This window comes from Eubalaena glacialis, chromosome 13 (assembly GCF_028564815.1).
Source record: "Eubalaena glacialis isolate mEubGla1 chromosome 13, mEubGla1.1.hap2.+ XY, whole genome shotgun sequence".
Classification (NCBI taxonomy): domain Eukaryota; kingdom Metazoa; phylum Chordata; class Mammalia; order Artiodactyla; family Balaenidae; genus Eubalaena; species Eubalaena glacialis.
Genome location: NC_083728.1, coordinates 73,719,197 through 73,739,282, shown reverse-complemented (window position 1 = coordinate 73,739,282; position 20,086 = coordinate 73,719,197). Strand labels below are relative to the sequence as shown.

The window sequence follows — 20,086 nt, the reverse complement described above, 5'->3', positions numbered from 1 at the left end:
TGAATGACAGGAACATACTTTGCTTATAATGTATGTATGAGTCTATATAGCTACCCTGAACTTGCGCTTCCTTGACATATGAAGCCTTTTCATGTCCTGTGTCATTACACATGTGATTTTCTCTTCTTAAATTTCCTTTATTCCTTTCTTTGCCTAGAAAACTTATTTTCTTTCTTCCAAACCCAGCTTCACTCTGTGAAGCAAGAACAGCATCTTGTTTATTCTAGCCCTTATTTAACCCTTGCATTATAATTTCTCTGAGAGCCATTCGGCTTCCCAACTTCACTCACTACATTTTGAATTCCTAAAACATAGGAACCACATGTTATTTGTAATTGTAAGTTTTTGGCCATTTTATCTCTGCCTATAACACCTCATCTCCATACTATATTTCCTATCCGGTCAACTCCTATTCATCCTTAAAAACCCAGATTGACTAACACTTTCCAAATGCAGTGTTCACTATCTCCTCCCAATTGAGTTATTAACTTCCTCTCTGTACTGTCACAGGATTTCATTTGTATTTCTATGGCAATGTCCAGGTGTTACAGTGTAATTCATTGGATGGTATGTCAGTCTTTGAGGGCAGGGACTAGGTTAAATCATCTTTGCTTTAGTCCAATTCCCCAGAACCAGACCCCAAGATGAGAACTCATGTGTAAGTGGTTTTTAAGGAAGAGCTCTTACAAGAAACTCATAAGGGGTGAGGGGAGCAGATAATGGAAAAGGAAGCTGTCAAGCAAAGATGGAATTTGGAGCAGGGTCTTGGAAAGGGAACTTTCACCCTAATCCTGCAGGGAGCTCTTGACTGTAAGTTATGCCTCAAAATTTGTGATGATGAAGGCGGAGAAGCCGGCTTCCATAGTCTCGCACACAACTGTCGCTGGCCAAGGGCCACCCCAGGAGGCACAAGCCCCCAGCACTTCCACTCTCTGCGTGTGCAGATGAGGCAGTGCCAGTAGCCCAAAGACAGCTGTCAGAAGAGAGTCACAGGTGCAGCCATTCAAAGCAAAGCACACAGCTGGAGGGCTGGCACACAGAAAGGGTAAATGATCCCATGCGTCTGGGTGGGGCACCAACAGTGTCGGCCACAATCCTGGAGCTTAGTGAATGTCCTTGCAAAGAAGAAAGGACTGGGGGAGAGGGGAGGCTGTTGCCATATCTTGCCGAAGATATCATTATATCTTCCTAATGATAAGAGAGTCACAAATGGAAGAATATATTTAACTCACTTCCATGGTTCTGAGCCAAAAAAAGGAAATAGAATCTTAAGATAATCCTTGTAAGACTGTGCTAGCAAATTGGAAAACATGTGTGATTTTCTAGCAAAATAACATGACTGAAATTAATTCAACAGAAGAAAGTTTAGACAGACCAATATTAAAAAAATTTTTATTGAAGTATATTTGATTTACTATGTTGTGTTAATTACCGCTGTACAGCAAAGTCATTCAGTCATATATATATATATATATATATATATATATATATATATATTCTTTTTTAAAATATTCTTTACCATTATGGTTTAGCATAGGACATGGAAAATAGTTCCCTGTGCTATACAGCAGGACCTTGTTGTTTATCCATCCTGTATATAAACCTTACATCTGCTAATCCCAACCTCCCACTCCATCCCTCCCCCAACCCCCTCCCCCTTGGCAACCACAAGTCTGTTCTCTATGTCCGTGATTCTGTTTCTGTTTCATAGATAGGTTCATTTGCATCATATTTTAGATTCCACATGTAAGTGATATCATATGGTACTTGTCTTTCTCTTTCTGACTTACTTCACTTAGTATGATAATCTCTAGTTGTACCCACCTTGCTGCAAATGGCATTATTTCGTTCTTTTTAGTGGCTGAATAGTACCCCACTATATATATGTACCATATTTTCTTTATCCATTCATCTAGACAGACCAATATTAATGGATGGAAATTACAAACTATTTCAAAGAACTCCCTGCCCTACCAGATCCAGAGAGTAAATGTGAGAATTCTTACAACCTTTGAAAACACATTATTTAAATTGTTCCAGAGCCTGAGGAACATAGGGACGCTTTTAAAAAGCATAATGTCCCTTATGTCTCCTGGGGTGGCCCTTGCTTTTAAAAATCTGGTAAAGCTGAAATCTGACGAGGATAGCGTGCACACACACACAGACTGCAAACTGGTTTTCTTATAAAAATAGATTTAAAATTCTATGTGAAATGGTAGCAAGTAGATAAAGCAATACATTTAACGCTATCAACAAGACACATCACATGAGTAGGCTGCAGTGGACATTTGTCATTTTTGGCTGCCCAGCTTTGAGTAGTCTTCCTTTTGGAGGGCATCTCAAGATGAATGGGAGGCAGCTCTTTCTCCCACTATGTGGTCCTCTTCCTAATTCCCAGCAGCTAGTAATCAGATCTAGGATTTAGCCCAACCAAATGGATGCTTTCACTTTGGGCTTAGAACTTTGAAGGTATGATAGCAAAAGTTCAAGACAACCAGAAATTATTCAAGATTATTCACATCTGGTATAGCAGAACCAAGGGTCCAGAAGTATGGCTGCCAGTGTTCAATGGTGGTGCCAGCTTTGGTGGCAGCATTGTGTCTAGCTTCACCAGTGGTGCCAACAATGACATGTCAGATGTTTAAGGCAGCATTTTCTGGTGCAGGGTCCTGACTATGTACTGTCTTCCTTGGTTTCCCAAGTCTGATTCTGAAGCTCTTCTGACAGTTCTGTGAACTGTTTGATATCCATCCTTCCAATAAACTCCCTTTCTGTTTAAGTTAGCTGAAAGTAGTTTATATTGTTTGCTACCAAGAACTTGTGATGGGTATACAGGTCAAAGGATATAAAAGCATATGCTCATTTCTGTTGGTGCCCAGAGGCATTTGATAAGATTCAAGATCCATTTCTGATAATAACACTTTCTGAAGTAGAAATAAATGGATACTACTTTAATGCATTAAATAATATATATCTCAAACCAAAAGTAAGCACCGTGCTTAATGGTGAAGCATAATGTCAGGAACAATGCAGGCTTTCCCACTCTCATTGCTATTACTTAACAGAGTTCTAGAAGGGTAATTAGACAAGAGAAAGGAAAAAATGAGGTACAAATATTTTAAAGGAAGAGGCCAGGTTACTATTTCATGCATTGATACTAATTCCTGAAAAACCCAAGAGAATTAACTGAAAATTATGAGAAACAACTAAAGTACATCAAGGTGGTTGGTTACAAAAATAATTTTGTCCTAGAGATAAACAACAGAAAATATAATGGCACAAAAATATCCCATTCATAATAGCAAAAAACAGTAACAAACTTATTAATGTTACACAAACCTATGGAAGGAAACTGTAGTACTCTGAGGGACATGGAGAGCCCTTGTCTAATTTTTAAAAGATATACTTTATTCTCATGTAAGAAGATAAATATTATGATGATGTCAATTTTTCTTAAAGTAATCTATATAAATAATCCCCCCAATAATTATATTCATCTGAGAGAATAAGTGAACAGCCAATAAAATACTAGGAGGTATTGCCCTACCAAACATTTCAATATATTCTATATCTATATTATCATGGAATATAAAGACACATCAGTGAGAATTTTTAAAAACCCTAAATGTATGTGGAGTTTAATATGTGATAAAAAGTGGTATTTTGAAGCAGTGGAAAAAGGTTAGATTAGAAAAAAAAAAGGTGCTGGGACAATTGGCTAACCATGTGAGTGGGGAAAAAGGCAAGATCCTTACCTCATTTCCTTCACAAAAATAAATTCCAGATGGAACCAACATTAACAGTAAGAAAAAGAAAAAAAATAGAAACCATAACAGCACTAAATGAAAACACAGATGAGTATTCTTTTTTTTTATATATATATAAATATACTTATTTATTTTTTGGCTGAGTTGGGTCTTCGTTGCTGCGCGTGGGCTTTCTCTAGTTGTGGTGAGCGGGGGCTACTCTTTGCTGCGGTGCACGGGCTTCTCATTGTGGTGGCTACTCTTGTTGCAGAGCACAGGCTCTAGGTGCACAGGCTTCAGTAGTTGTGGCCCGTGGGCTCAGTAGTTGTGGCTCACAGGCTTAGTTGCTCCACGGTATGTGGGATCTTCCCGGACCAGGGCTCGAACCCGTGTCCCCTGAATTGGCAGGCAGATTCTTAACCACTGTGCCACGAGGGAAGCCCAGATAAGTATTCTTATGATCTTGGAGTTCCTAAGCATGTTAAAAAAAAAAAAAAAAAAAAAAAAGAAATCTTTATAGAAAAAATTGATCAATCTGACTATAGAAAATAATTTAAATTCTCTATTTGATATAAAAATACTGCAAATATGGTGAAAGGCAAATAACCAAATGAAATTGCGTAGACCAAGGAATAACTTGTATACAAAGTACTTTTATTGATCAATATTTATAAAAGGAACACACCAAAGAAAAAATAGGCAAATGATGTGTACAGGTAAATCACAGCAGCAAAAATACAAATTGCTAACTAAAAGGCATTACTAGTCATTTTCTTGATTGCAAACAACGGAAACTGACACTGGTTAGTTTCAGCAATAAAGAAATGTATAGGAAGCCTATTAGGTTAGCTCGCAGAATAAACAGAGCTGGAGAAACAGGCTTGGACAGAAACGCAGGTAGGCAGACACCAGTAAGAACTTGCCACTAGAGCAGCCAGCTGGACACTCACTGCCACCATCACTGGCACCGCCACCACTGGACCTTCTGCTGAATATAGAGCCACTAGATTCACTAATTATCTCCAACTAAGCTTGTATCTATACATCCAGAGCCAAGGTCCAGGTGGGAGCATCTGACTGGTCTTTCTTAGGTGATCTTCCTGGGCTCTAGCTTCCAGGGGTGGGAAGGCAAATACTTTCTCCCAATCCCCTGCTCAGTTTTCATAATGGAGTTTGAATTGTCCTGCCTAATTTGGTATCCTCTTCAAAAAGGAAGTCTGTTTAGATGTTGGATGGTAGAAGACCAGAACATGTTGTTCAACTTCACTCCTACAGATAAAAGTACATTAATACGCCATCTTTTTTTTATTGAATTTGCCAATGTGAAAAAGACTGAAAAACTCAGTACTGTCTAGGGTTTGGGTAATGTGCACACCCCATTCATTGTTGACAGGATAAAACCTTTCTGGAGGTGAGCTTGACACAATAGGTGTCAAAATATGAAATTTGCATACCCTTTGGCCCAAGGTGTCAGCTTAAGGAGACAGTTGCAGGGATGGACCAAATTTAGATCACGATACTACTCACTGCACTGTTGTTTCTAATTTGTGTTTCCCTAGTTTGGGGGTAAGGGGTGGGTATAGAGAGTGGAAGATTTACTATAGAATGTTGTTTGGGGTGGGTCTTAAAGAATGACCATCTGAGTGCTCCAACTAGGAATTCTTTTCCAAGCCTGTTCTGGTCAAGTTGGGATAGGATGGCTTTGGGCCCCTATGGGGACCAATAAGCCTGGAGTGGAATGGTAAAAAGGGCCAGATTTGGAAGGGGGTTCATATGTCTCATTAAGGAGTCCAGATGTTGTTTAGATATACTGCTGCCAAATAATCAATATGCTATACAATGGCTACCTTACTAATTATCCAATAATGGGTAAGAGGAGCCTCTGTTGGGTTGAAGTCTATACCTTAGGGCAAGTGACAGATTGTAAGCTGACTTTCAATATGGTAAAATTAGTGTCATGACTGAGAGGTGGCAAGAGAGCCTGCAGAAGGGACACCTCCTGGAGCAGGTGACACCTAAGGTAAGACGCTAAGGATGGGGAGCGCTTGGGTAAATGAAGAGGCCCAGGGAAAGGTGTTTGGGATAGAGGACACATCTTGAGCAAAGGCCCATGGGTCTGGATCAAATTGCCTGAGGGTGTGGGGGAAGAACAAGACATTCCATAATGCTGGCCTAGAAGCAGTGATTGGAGGACACTCCCACGTGAGTAACATCAGAGAGAACCGTATTTTACTGGACTCTGGTGACCAAGGAAACCAGCCTCCAATTACTGCTGAACTATAGCAACTACATTTTGGATTTCAGCTACATGCTGGTGGGAAAAGGTGGGAGTGACAACTAGGTGGTACTGGGCTAGGGGAGGGGGCAATGTTCAAAGGGGTGTGGTGAACCATAGCTTGCCCCCCCTGTGTGGTGGTGCTAAGGAGGTGCTAAGGTGCCCTAATTTCTTCAAAGCACATGGTAGCCACGGGATTCTGAGTGGCTGGCTCGGACAAGCAAGGAAAATGGAAAGGAGGGCCCAGGCAATGTGGTCATATTTTGCCTAAGGCTCCAGTATAAAGAAGAGGAGCAGGGTGGTAAATTTCCACTGGTCTTTGACCACTCTCAGTTATATAAATTAAAAAAAAAGAACTCTTGTTAGTACCTACTGCCTGCCAGGCATGCATGTAAAGAAGGAATGATGTTCTGGAAAGCAGCTGTCAGGACAGTCACGTGGACAGTGCATTGGTGGAGAAGGCCAAGGATTGTTTGCAGCAGCTAAAAGAAAACCTCATCTCAACCAATTCCAGATCGGTCTTGGGTTTGAATTCCCCAGTTCTAATTAAAGTGACTCAATGTCTCAGTTTGGGTTCCCCTTAGATCAGAGCCTGAGACAAAGACCTGGGTGCAGATAGTCTGTTTGGGAGGTGATCCCGGAAGCAGGACTGAGGGAGTAGGAAGAGTGAGACAGGGAAGTAAAGAAATCCAGAAAAGGGTGCATTATTGAACTGGTTACTATGGAGGGCAACTGGGGCTCAATCTTGCTGGAGACTCTGTGAGGAACTCTGTTGGATGCACCCCACAGCTGTCCATCCAAAGGATGGGAGGCTGGGACGTTTTTCCACCAGCTGATATTTCCCACTGGTTGAAGGTTGCCCCTGCTTCGGGGAGGGGGCTTATTAATTCCACTCTACCTAGTGAGTTCCCTGGCGTTAGGGAGAACCCTCAAGCAGAAAAGCAAAGAAACAGCAGGCTTTTGAAGTGGCGGGGGTGTGGGGGGTGTGGTGGGTGGCTGTCACACGGCAATGACTTACACAGTTTATAGCTGAGGCTGAAATTGGAGATAGGCTCAGGGCATAAGACGTGAGGGATGAAAAGCTGTTGCTATGCTCAGTTTCCTTCTAAAACAGTTTATTCATTCAACCGAACATTTATTAGAACCATGGTCAGTGCTGGGCATCTATGGTCAGCAAAAGAGAGCTAGTCTCTGCCTTAAGAGCTGACAGTCTTTTGCGGATTTTGAGCAAGTGCGATTGGTGCTATGGACATGAGTCCAAAATGGAGAAGTGCTAAAATAAATAAATAAATAAATAAAGGCAGCATAGGGAAGCACAGCTTGGGGGCTAACTCCCTAGTTAGATTGAAATCTACAGAGAGAGACCACAGCCCCAAGACCCTTCCCATATACTAGAAACAAGCAAGCAAGCAAGCAAACGAACTTTCAGCATAATGGCTGAATATTGTGATAAAATGTTGTCATACTGCTTGAAATTTCACCAAAAGCTCTTCCTTTTTTTGTCCCTTCCTCCGCCACAATTTCATATTTGAAAAAATTTAAACACGTCTGCAAGGTGATTTGGGGACTAGTGCAAAGAATCCACTGGGTGTCAGCATAAGGGTCCTGCTTACTACGGGGTGGGAGGTCAGAGGCAAAAGCCATTTACTTTGAAATACGGTGTAAGGTGGGATTTATGTTTTGAAAAGAGGAAAGGCTCTCCTTTCCCTGATTTCTCCATTCTGCAGTAAGCAGGACTCAGGCGAAGGGTTAGCAAAGAAGAGAATCTACAGAGAGGAGGTCATAAACCAGTGGATTTGGCAGCACAAAGATGTACTTTTTTTGGGTTTTTTGCACTATTTTTTTCTTTTTTAATTGAACCAACATTTAAAAATAGGATTTCCACCTTCTCTTAAAGAATCAGATGATCTGAGCCCTCATTTCTGCATGGGAACAATTGGCTGGAGCTGAGTGGCAGCCACCCCCTTTAGAAGGATGTTGATTTGCAATTTGCCAGAGTCCCTGCCATTCCTTATATTCTCCGCAACACTAAGTCAAGTCACTTAAAGTAATAATAGTATGATTGAAACACCAGAATTCTTCATTCGCTGATAGGACCACCTGATATTTGTGGGTCTGTGACCTTTTGTTTAGAAGGCAAGTCTAGGGGCTTTGAAACATACTTGGGTTTGAAATGGGTAAGAGTCTACCAATCTCAAAGGAATTGAATGGAAGACTGAAGGAGAGGTTGCATGCTTAGCACAATGCTTGTAACGGCAGCTATTATCAGCATCCACTAACAAGAGAGCACGCAGAAACCCTGTTAGTTTCACACTTCGTCGTACTCCCAGCGTCTAGGACCGTGCTTGGCACTAACAGTAAATGTTGAATGAATGAATGAATGATGGTAGAGCTCAGGGGGGGTCTGAAAAGGAAGGTATTCTGATAATATAGTTTCACCGCGACCCCAAATTGCCGCCTGGAAGACAAGCCTGGCCGAAACGTGCCAGGCTCTGCGATGGCGTTCGAGTGGGCAAGCCGACCGTCGGGGTCCCTCGGGAGCCTGGCGGGGCTGGCTTACCCAGGATCGGTCAGGGCCATGTCCATCACCTCTTCCAGAGTATGGTAAGGGGGCGTCCTGATTCCTGCACTTTCCCAAGGCCTCCACCATCAGATCAGTCAAGACGGAGTCCCACCCCGAGGCGTCCACCACCCAGCGCTAGCCCAGCACTAGCCCAGTACTAGCCCAGCGCTAGCCCAGAGCTACCCCGCGGCGCCTGGACCTTGCCCACACTAGACATGGCCTCCCTCGGACTTCACAGAGCAGTACCGCGCCCGGAGCCGCCAGTCATCGCGTCTGGCTGGGGAGGCGGCTCCGTTCCCGGAGTCAAAATGGCGGCCGAGGCGGCTTCAGCGCGGGGCGGGGGCGCTGGGAGGCGAGTCACGTGAGCGGCCCAGCTGGGCGGATCTCGCGCGCTCCCGCCCGCCCCGCCCGCCGCGGCTCGCTTGCTAGCTCCGCGGCGCTCTGAGGTGTGTGGGGCGTCGAGCCCCCAGTCCCGGTGAGGCGCGGCGCGGCGGGATGCGGCGGCGGCCGTGGCGGGGACGCGGGCCGGGCGGGCGGACGCGGTGATGAGCGTCGGCGGCCACCGCCATGTCCAAGGTAACGGCGCCCGGGCCCGGGCCGCCGGCGGCGGCAGCGGGCGGGAAGGAGAAGCGCTCCTTCAGCAAGCGGCTGTTCCGGAGCGGCCGCGCGGGCGGCGGCGGCGGCGGCGCTGGGGGCCCCGGGCCGGCCGCGCCCTCCTCGCCCTCGTCGGCGCGCTCGGTGGGTAGCTTCATGAGCCGCGTCCTCAAGACGCTGTCCACGCTCTCGCACCTTAGCTCCGAGGGCGCCGCCCCGGACCGCGGCGGCCTCCGCAGCTGCTTCCCGCCCGGGCCCACGGCCGCGCCCACGCCGCCGCCGTGCCCGCCGCCGCCCGCCTCGCCCGTGCCGCCCGCCTGCGCCGCGGAGCCGGTGCCCGGGGTGGCGGGGCTCCGGAACCACGGCAACACGTGCTTCATGAACGCCACGCTTCAGTGCCTCAGCAACACCGAGCTCTTCGCCGAGTACCTGGCGCTCGGCCAGTACCGGGCGGGGCGGCCCGAGCCCTCGCCTGACCCCGAGCAGCCCGCGGGGCGCGGCGCGCAGGGCCAGGGTGAGGTCACCGAGCAGCTGGCGCACCTGGTGCGGGCCCTCTGGACCCTGGAGTACACCCCGCAGCACAGCCGCGACTTCAAGGTGAGCCCCTGGGGCACCCGCCTGCCCAGAGCTTCCTTCCCCGCTTCCGTCGCGGCCGGAGGACTGATGCTCTGGTTGCCTCAGGAAAGAGGAGCGGGCCGCGAGTCCGGGCAGATGGCGCTGATTGCGAGGGACAGTCATTCACTCATTCATGCATCGCGCATTTGTAAGGGCTTGCTACGTGGCGGGCCCTTTGATGGGCACAGGGGAGGGATGGGACAATGGGCAAGACCGTCTGCCGTCCTGGAACTTACATTCTTCGGGTGGGAGTGTTGAGCTTGGGTTCAAATCCTTGTTCTGCCACTTACTAGCGGTGTGACCTCGGGCAGGTTACTCTACCTCTCTGTGCCACAATTTCCTCATTTGGTACCTACCTCATAGGTGGTTGTGAGCTGCTAACAAGTTGATATGTTGAGTTGAGCCCAATGAAGTTACTCACTGTTGATCGTTCTGAGTTGCAGATTGGCACTTTTATAGGGTTCAACCTGGTATGAAAAATGCTTCCATTGTGTGCAGTGCTATGAGTATTTGCTGCCATTATTATTTTTAGTATTAAAAACTTTAACAAGTTAAAGAGGTAGTACCAGACAGTGGTTTGAAGGAAGTAAAACCTGGTGATATGACCGATGTGCTGGCAGGGTACGTTGCATGGGTTAGGGTGACTTCTCGGAGGAGGTGATATTCTGAGACTTGAGTAACCACGGGGAGGGCCAGCCTTGAGGAGCTCAGGGGAAAGCGGTTCCCAGGTGTAAGCAAAGTGTGGACACCTGGAGACGGGAAAGAGCCTGGTGTACTTGACCCGCAACGTAGCTCCGGGATGGGCAAACTCTTTCTGTAAAGGGCTGCATAGCAAATGTTTTAGGCTTTGCTGGTCAAGAGGCAAACCCGAGGATATTATGTAGATACTTATATAACAGGAGAAGACACATTTCTACACATTTTTTATTGCCTAAAATAAAAATGTTACAATAATTGAGTACAGTATTTTGTAATACAGGTCTACTAATGAGAAGCATGGGACTCTTTTTTTGGAGAGTACAACGTTTAACTTAATTGGAGTTCAAAATTAATGTTCCCTGTTGTCAAACTGATTACAAGTATTCATCTCTCCAAATCGTTCTTAGCTCACAGGCCGTACAGAAACAGGCAGTGGGCTAGCTGTGGCCTTGGGTCCTTTTTGTGAGTACGTGAGAGCTGAGAGCGGAGTGTGAGTGGTGGGCTGGGGCCAGGTGGTGTAGGATCATTTAGGCTGTAGTACTAAGGAAATGGGCTCTTACTCTAAGCAAAAGGGGAAGATGATTTGGGATTGTATAAGGGATACTTCTGGGTGGGAAATGGATATAAATAGAACTAAATAGAATGAAGTCACACAATAAGAAAGTTAATTCCTTTTCTGTTCTCTCTCTGTCCTGATCGTGCCCAAGAGAAAGTCTCAGCTTGGTGGTTAGCTTGTCTTTAACACCTCTTGCTCACTCCCCCACCTTTTTTTTTTTTTTTAATAGAGAGTAAGCGTCAAGTTTAGAGATCTGAATAGGCAACAGTAGCTAGAGTTTAATAAGGTTATGTCTTCATTGGATTTGTCTTTACATTTGTCTTCTTTTTTTAAATAAATTTATTTATTTATTTTTGGCTGCGTTGGGTCTTCGTTGCTGCGTGCGGGCTTTCTCTAGTTGCGGCGAGCGGGGGCTACTCTTCGTTGCGGTGCGCGGGCTTCTCTTGTTGTGGAGCACAGGCTCTAGTTGCACGGGCTTCAGTAGTTGTGGCACGCAGGCTCAGTAGTTATGGCTCGCGGGTTCTAGAGCGCAGGCTCAGTAGTTGTGGCGCATGGGCTTAGTTGCCCCGCAGCATGTGGGATCTTCCCGGACCAGGGCTCGAACCCTTTGCATTGGCAGGCAGATTCTTAACCACTGTGCCACCAGGGAAGCCCTGTCTTCTATTTATGGCAAATAGTACTGGCATTCCATTGGTGCTATGAAGTTTCTTTCTAACATACACTTATTTAAGTATGAGTAAATGATTTGATTAAAATATAAATTGGTCAGCTATCTACGGGAATCAGCTTGGTTGAGGACCTACTGTCTTGCTGAAGGACAACACTGCCAAGGTCTACTCCTCCCCTTTTAATACATTTTACTTACATGTTATTTATATTTATTTATGTTCTACCCTGTTTTTCTCAAAAAGAAAAAAATGGTTGTTGTTTGATCTTGGAAATTTGAATGGAAATACTTGACTGGGATAGGGACTGGAAAAACAGAGATTCATGTCAGAGATCTCAAAATAAGAAAGTAGGAGGGAATGGCAGCCAACCAGCTACTATCGGTCTTTTTCTTTTTGCCTATACGTGCCTGCAGGTAGCCACAGCAGTTGCAGACTTTTCAAGGTCACAGCCTAGTGTTTTAAGTTTGGTTTTCCATTCTTTTCCAAAATGTGAAAATCAATTTCTACAGCATTTTTGTATGTGAACATTTCCATTGCTTTTTAAGAGATTGTGTTTACTTTTATATCCATTAAAAAACTGTAATAGAATTGGGTCAGTAATTCTGGAAAAGCATGCTTTGGCAAAGTTGAACAGATTCTTAGAGGCCTTGTTTTTTTTTTCTGAATTTTATTTTATTTATTTTTTTGTACAGCAGGTTCTTATTAGTTATCCATTTTATACATATTAGTGTATATGTGTCAATCCCAATCTCCCAGTTCATCACACCACCACCCCTACCCTGAGGCCTTGTTTTTAAAAAATGTAATCTTCTGAACCGTTAGTAGATTTCACGTTGCATTCATTCGTTCACCTCCCTCTGTTGAAGGTTTATTCAGTCAGTTAGGAATGTGTTCAGCACCAGAAAGAAGAAGCCCTAATGATGGTGCCTTAAGCAATAAAGATGTTGAATTAGCTCACCTGTAAGAAGTCTGGAGGTAGGTGGTTCTAAGGTGGTGCAGTGGCTTTATGGGCCCAACTAGGACCCAGACCATTTCTGTGTTTCCGTTCTGTTGTCCTTAGCTATCAGTGGCCTTTTGTCCTTAATGTTTGTCACCTCAGGGTTTTCTACCCAGTCAAGGCAGGAAGTCATTAGGGAAATAAAAGTTCTTCCAGAAGCCCCCTCAACAGGCTTCTGCTGATATCTCATTAACTATAATCATGTCGCTTGACCACCCTGGCTGCCATGGAGGCAGAAAGGTGTGGTATTTGGGTTTTCCTGCCTTCACAGAAAAGATGAGTAAAGGAGGGGATTGCCTTGTAGGCAGCCCACCAAAGTGCTTCGCCTACCACGTGCCAGGCACTCTCACGTGGGGAAGACACTGCACCTGCCTGTGAAGCACAAAGGAAGTTGAAGCACCAAGCAAGAGGATGCTGGCACACCAGTCACCACGCCCCCCTCACCTGTTGGTGGCACACATTGATATTTGAGGCAGATACTCTTCTCTTGAGCTCACATTCAGCCTCAGAATCCTGTTGAATTCTGGGCTCCGGGCAGCCACTACCAGTTGGCAGAGGAGATAAAACCAATTTGCCATCTTGAGATGATTTGCCTTGAGGTCCCGAAAAGCACTTAGTATGTCTTTGCATGTACTTTTAGCGTCCTAAAACTTCTTTAAGTTACTAACAATTTTGTTTGTAAGATTTTCAATTAGGATTCTAACTACATTGATTTCAGCTTTAGGAGCTTGCCAGGTAAATGGATTTTTGGTTTTGGATGAGCTAGATGGTTGTTATGGTTGGATTTTCATTTTCCAGAATGAAAGAAGTTGACTGGTCCAATCTTGGTAAGCTTTAAGAAACGTCTCTAGCTGCCGCTTATATCTTTTTCTCTTTTTGTGCAGTCATTTTTCTCCTGCTGTTAGAGTAGTTGTCAACCAGGGCACTTTTGCCTCGCCTACCCCCTCACTTCTGGGGACATTTGGTGATGTCTGGAGACACATACTTGGGTGTCACAACTGGGGTGGGGTGCTACTGGCAACTAGTGGGGAGACTCCAGGTTTGGGGCTAAGTGTCATACAACATGCAGGACAGTATCCCTCAAAAAGGATTATCCAGCCCCAAACGTCAGTAGTGCTGAGGTTAAGAAACTGTTGGAGGAATGTTTTGAACTTCCTTAGTGCAAGTTTTCCTTACTTTCCCAGCCTTTAATGGTTATCTTGTTACTTTTTCTTCTCTGGGTTTGCTGCAGCACTAGAGTAAAGGTTGGACTTTACTGGCAGGATCCTTGGACCACTGTCTTAGTAAAACTATGACAGTAAGTAAATCATTTTGAAACCTGAATGCTCAGTATGCTGTTTTAAGAGGAAATAAGCTTATTGTCCTAACTTTAATAGGATGCTAGCTTGGGTGCTGCAGGTTCGTACAGATGCTTTCGGATTTCTGGTACTCAGTGCCCTTTTGCAGTAAGTGAAAGACGGAAGGTCATCTTTCAAGTAACAAAGATAGGTTTTATAGCAGCAGTTTTCAAACTGTGCTTCCAAAGAACAACTAGAACAGAGTGATCTACTGATAAAAGAAATGTGGGGACTCCTTTCAAATTTGCAGGAAAACAAAAAGTAATTGATGAATCAAATTTTCTCTCCCACATTTTTTTCCTTGAACTTTGGTGCCTGGTGGTGCTTATTTATTAGAGTTCTTGCGTTACAAAGGGAGTATATGTGTGTAAATGAGTAGTGGCAGACAAGCTAGCAATCAGGGGCTTCCACTGGCTCAGTTTCACACCTGACTTTGTCATGGACTCATGCTGGGGACCTCTGATTGTATGCTGCAGACCTATGATAAAAGTTTTCCTCGTTTGTATGAAGCTGTTTAGTACGTTGACATTTCACAGTGGTTCCCAAGAAGTGATCTGATTTTAGGGTGTCCCTCAAATTAATTTGAAAAATAGGAAAAAAAAATGAAATTGTGTCGGTCACATTCAGATTTGTGATGGTATTAGATAGAAAGTATGTCTCCTCCTGGTCTGTTCTCTTGTCTGTCAAATGCTGTCACTTCTGTTTTAGTGAAGTTCCACATCTTTGAAGGAGAAGGGCGGTGAGAGAATCATCAAATTTTAGACTTGGAAGGAGACTTGGGTGAGATGTGAGTGGTCCTCAGCCTTTCTGGATGAGGAAACTGAGGTTCACCTGCTGGCTAGAGGCTGAGGGAGCAGAACCAGTGTTCTGACCATCCCCCGAGATGCCGATGCACACACTGAGCCCTGGTTCTGAGGTCGTCTTATCAGCACAACCACAGAAGCGACAGGTCTGAACATAAAACATAAACAACGACGGTGGATGTGCTGAAACATGTAGCATTTTTTTCCTCTAAGTTTGCGGTACTAAATCGTAGTGAAAATAAGGTCAGCTGCAGCTAGCTTTATATATGTGCTATTGCTCCTGAGACTTAGGCACTTTTGGAAGACTTCCTTAAAAAATTATCCTTTCAGACCATTTAAATGCATACATAAACACATCTTTTACGTTGATGGGCTTATACTCTCCATAGAGTTCTGTAACTTGCTTTCCCTTATGCCCCTATACTGGACTTGAGAATATATCACGGGTAGCCATAGCTTTCATTGTTTTTTGTTAATACATCCAAGTCCACCTCATTCTTTTTAACAGTTGTATAGAAGCCCACTGATGGGTGTTTTGGTTGTATAAAATTTTTAACCATTATAGCCAATCCTTCAACATATATCAAGTCTCCTTTTCTAAGGAGTGGGTCTTAGCTGTGGCGTTGCTGAGTCAGAGGGAACGTGCATTTACACTGTTGATGCACCTCACCAGACTGCCCAGCAAAAGCCTGTGTAGGACAATACTCTGACCCTTCCATGCTGCATGCTAGGGCCTCGCCGCTGACATGTGCTTCCTCTTTCAAGTGACTGCCCTATTCTTCAGTTTTCAAACTTATTTTCTTTCACGTAGGTCAGTTTTGTTCCTCTAGGTATGCCTATTCTCCACTCTTCTTAAACGTGTATGTCTCTCTTTCCAGACATGTCCACCTGATGTGTGCAGCTTCTTATCAGGTGGTAAAGGGGACTCATGAGAAAGTGCAAGAAAAGCATTGAAGAGGACTAGTTGGGGAATAAAAATACACAGGACAGTTATGGACTCTCATGTTTGCTGACTTAAACCACATTTACTGAGCAATTATTGTGTATAAAGGGACTAGTTTAGGGGAGGGGGTTGGGAATAGAGGATTAAGTATGACGATTATAGGACAAAGTTCTTGCCCTCAGAGAACTTACCAGTTTTATAGGGAAATTTTTAAAAAATTGTATTGACTGGGAAGGTTCAGTGGGAGTTCAGAGAAGGGTGAAATCGTTGTGAGCTGAAGTGTAAGTAGAAGATTCATTCATTCATTGTTGGCAGTTAAGCTTCTACAAATTTATGAATTTATGGAGCTCCTAACTCCATGCCATGTGCTGTGCTAGTCATTGGGTATATGGGGGTAAACCAAATGGTATGGTAATGTAAAAAAATGGTGCCAGGTCCCGTGATCCATTCCTTCTTGGAACTTTTATTGTTACAGGGGAGGCAGATGTTAACAAACACACACTGGTAAATGTGAAATTTAAAATTATTAGAGCTAAGAAGGAAAAGATAAGGTGTATGAGAGAGAATGATGGGTGTGGCCAGGCAGGAGTGATAAAATGTATTCAAAAGGCTCTGCAGGGGGCAGGGCTGGGGGTCCATTTGAAAGTCTGACAGGCCTTTTTCATGGCTTAGAGAGCTAGGAGGGGCGTGGGATAGATGAGGCTGGAAAAGGAGGTCAGGTAGGCAGAGGCGGGTCCTGTAGGACCCCCTTGTAGACCAAGATTAGGGGTTTAGATTTGATTCTGAGAGCAGTGGGGAGCTGTTGCAGGTTTTAAGCAGAGTTCTGGCATGATCTCCTTGAAATGTGAAGTGACCATTCTGAGTCTGAATAGTGACTATAGACTGGAAGCAGGGAGGCCAGTTCGGAGGTTTTGCGAAGGTGGTGGATGGTATGGAGAAGCGGATAGATTTGATATATATCTGGAGGTAGACTCGACAGGACTGGCTAAAGGATTGATTCTGGGGAAGGCACTGAGGCAGAGGGGAGCAGCCAGAATAACGCCCTGGTGTTTGTTTTGAGCAAGAGAGCGATTACTGGTGCTGTGCACTTACTTGAGGAGCAGCAGTTCTGGGGGATGGGGAGTTCAGTTTCACATGTATTAAATAGGACACTCAGGAGATATCTGGTTGGCAGCTGGATAAGGGAATCTGGAGTTCAGAAGATTGGGACTGGCTAGAGATAAAGATATGGGACTCCTTGGTCTATAGGTGGTATTTAAAACTGTGACATATTGCTTGGAATGGGATTTGAAGATAACTAAGGCTTGGATAGTTAAGGGAAAGAGAGATGCCATTCCATATTTTTGGGGAAATATTCTGAGCAAAGACACAGCCATGGCACATTGTCTAGGGTCAGAGAGGCCACTGGGCTGTCTGCTGTGTGGAATTGATTTGCAGAAGTTTTTTTCAGCCTTGGCACTGTTGACATACCTGGCATTATTGGCTAGATGCGTCTTTGCTGTGGGGGGCTGTCATGGTATATTAGGATATTGAGCAGGGTCCCTGTCCTCTGCCCATTAGGTGCTGGTAGTACTCCCCTGCACCCACCCCAGTCATGATAATCAAAACTGTCTCCAGATGTTGCCACATGTCCCCTGGGGGGCAAAATTGCCCCTGGTTGAGAACCACTGATTTGGAGAGAAGGGCAAATAAATGTAGATGGCTGAGGAGATGAGAGGGGACAGATTATGGGTGCCCTTGAAAGTCTGTCACAACAATTTAGCCTTGAGGCTGCAATCAGTAGTGATTCAGTTGAGGCTTCTTGAGCTGTGCAGACTCTGATTTGATGAAAAAAGATGTTTTAGAAAAATGGTTCTGATGGTGAGCAAAAACGAATCAGATGGAGGAGAAAGTAAGTGCGTGGAAAGGGCAATCACAGGTGTGACATGAGGAAAATGGGAAGGAAAGGGTGAATCCAAGAGACATTTTGGAGGACATCGTGACATCATTAAAGAGACTCCAAGAGATGGAGAGGTAAAGGAAACACCGAGGTTTCAGAACTGAGTGATGGAGAAAATAAGGGGATATCTGACAGAGATGGAGCAGTCCAAAAAGGGCACTAAGGGCAGAGAAGATCATGAATATAATTTGAACATGTGGGGATGGGGGTCATAGGATATCTAAGGAGAGTCTTTTTTTTTTTTTTTTTTTTTTATTTTATTTATTTATGGCTGTGTTGGGTCTTCGTTTCTGTGCAAGGGCTTTCTCTAGTTGTGGCAAGCGGGGGCCACTCTTCATCGCAGTGCACGGGCCTCTCATTATCGCGGCCTCTCTTGTTGCGGAGCACAGGCTCCAGACGCGCAGGCTCAGTAATTGTGGCTCTCGGGCCCAGTTGCTCCGCGGCATGTGGGATCTTCCCAGACCAGGGCTCGAACCCGTGTCCCCTGCATTGGCAGGCAGATTCTCAACCACTGCACCACCAGGGAAGCCTGAGAGTCTTAATAGTTGGAAATATGGTGTGATTTAGAACTAGCTGTGTAGACTTGGATTCAGCTGCATAGAGGTGATAATTGAAGCCAGGAGCATTGAGTGTGTAGTCAGAAGCCCAAGGCCAAGCCCTTGGGGGAAACTAAAAATAAGAGGATAGGAGGAGGGAGGGACTTGTTGGACTTGTTAAAGGGGCAGAGAGATAGGCGGAAAACCAGGAAAGCAGAGTCAGGAAACCTGGCTCATTTAGGTTGACTTCCTGCTCTTAGCCCTGAGTACAGTGTAGAGCTGCAGAAACGTCAGTTTATACCCAGTAAGAGTGGCTTCCCTGGTGGTGCAGTGGTTAAGAATCTGCCTGCCAATGCAGGGGACATGGGTTCGAGCCCTGGTCTGGGAAGATCCCACATGCTGTGGAGCAACTAAGCCCGTGCGCCACAACTACTGAGCCTGCGCTCTAGAGCCCGCGAGCCACAACTACTGAAGCCCGCGCGCCTAGAGCCCGTGCTCCGCAACAAGAGAAGCCACTGCAATGAGAAGCCCGCGCACCGCAACGAAGAGTAGCCCCCTCGCTGCAACTAGAGAAGGCCCGCTCACAGCAACGAAGACCCAACGCAGCCAAAAATAAAATAAATAAATAGATAAATAAATTTAAAAAGAATGCTATATACCCATTAAGAATCAAATTCAGGTTGATATATTGTAGTCATGATTCGTTAAGTCTACAGATTTATCGAGCACATTTTTGTGCTGGTCCTGTGTTGGGAGGCACTGAGCTGTGCCAGGATGAGTGAGATGGTCCGTGCCCTTAAGGAATGCAGGGTCTAGAAGGGAAGTCAGGGGTTAAGAAACAATTGCAGAAGGATAGGATGAGTGCTGTGACAGAGGTATGTATAGAAGTGCCGTGTAGACCCAAGGGAGGGAAGGGAGGGTTGGGGGGGACTGGAGAGATGATACCTTGGCTGTGTCTGGAAGGATTTGGTCGGAATCCTCTAGGTGGATAAGGGGAGAGGTGGGAAAGGCCTTTCCAGGGCAGAAAACCCATCAAGTGCAAAGGCTTAGAACCTCAAACAACTTGGCTTATTCAGAAAATTTCAAGGTCTGGTGTGGTTGGAGCAGAAGGGTAGGGTGGTGGATGGGTTGGGGAGGAGGTCACTGAGTGATGCTTTGGGCAAGGTTAGATCTCTGCCTTTGTTCTTTGTGCCATGTCAGAGAATAGCATCTTGTGAGGGCAGCCACCAAGGAATTTCAGACAGGCTTGTGGTATCATTGTCTTTTTCTTTTATTATTTTTCAAAGAATGATCACTCAGAGGCCAGGTACATTGAGGATGGGGAGGTGATGATGAGAGAGGGCAGGGGCAGAACTGGGGGGTTCAGGGAGAACAGAATATATCTTAGCCTCTTTGAGCTTGGTTACATTTGGGAAACTGAGGCAGCATAAAACTTTTCAGAGGTGCTAAATTCCACTTTAGGCATGTTGTAATTGAGGTCCCATGGTAACTCATGGAGGAAAATATTCAGTAGTGTAGGCTAGAGTTTCGGCTAGAGATTTTTATTTGTCATTAAACTCCCCTTCTGAGTTTTTAAAAGTATCTTTCAAACCAGCAACATAAACTAGCACTAAATCTGTTATTTTGATTTGATCTAGTTTGGTTCTTTACACATTTGCATGGGCAGAGCTTCAACTTGAACTCAGGGCAGTGTGATGATAACATTTATGCTCTCACTGTACTGAACACATTGCCTTGAAGTGCCATCAGTTTACATTTTTGTACTTGTCCACATACATATATATTTAACATAGTTGCTATTATCCTGGCCAGGCC

At 45.0% G+C, this 20,086-nt stretch overlaps 1 protein-coding gene across 1 annotated transcript in view; it reads left to right on the top strand.

The window, feature by feature from the left end:
• Positions 1-9,013: 9,013 nt before the first annotated feature.
• The window catches only part of USP31 (ubiquitin specific peptidase 31), a 70,216-nt gene continuing 59,143 nt past the window's right edge, over positions 9,014-20,086 (top strand). Inside the window, exon 1 of the mRNA XM_061208615.1 lies at positions 9,014-9,775. Coding sequence (XP_061064598.1) covers positions 9,152-9,775 — 624 coding nt within the window. The 5' untranslated portion in view covers positions 9,014-9,151. The remainder of the gene's footprint in view (positions 9,776-20,086) is intronic.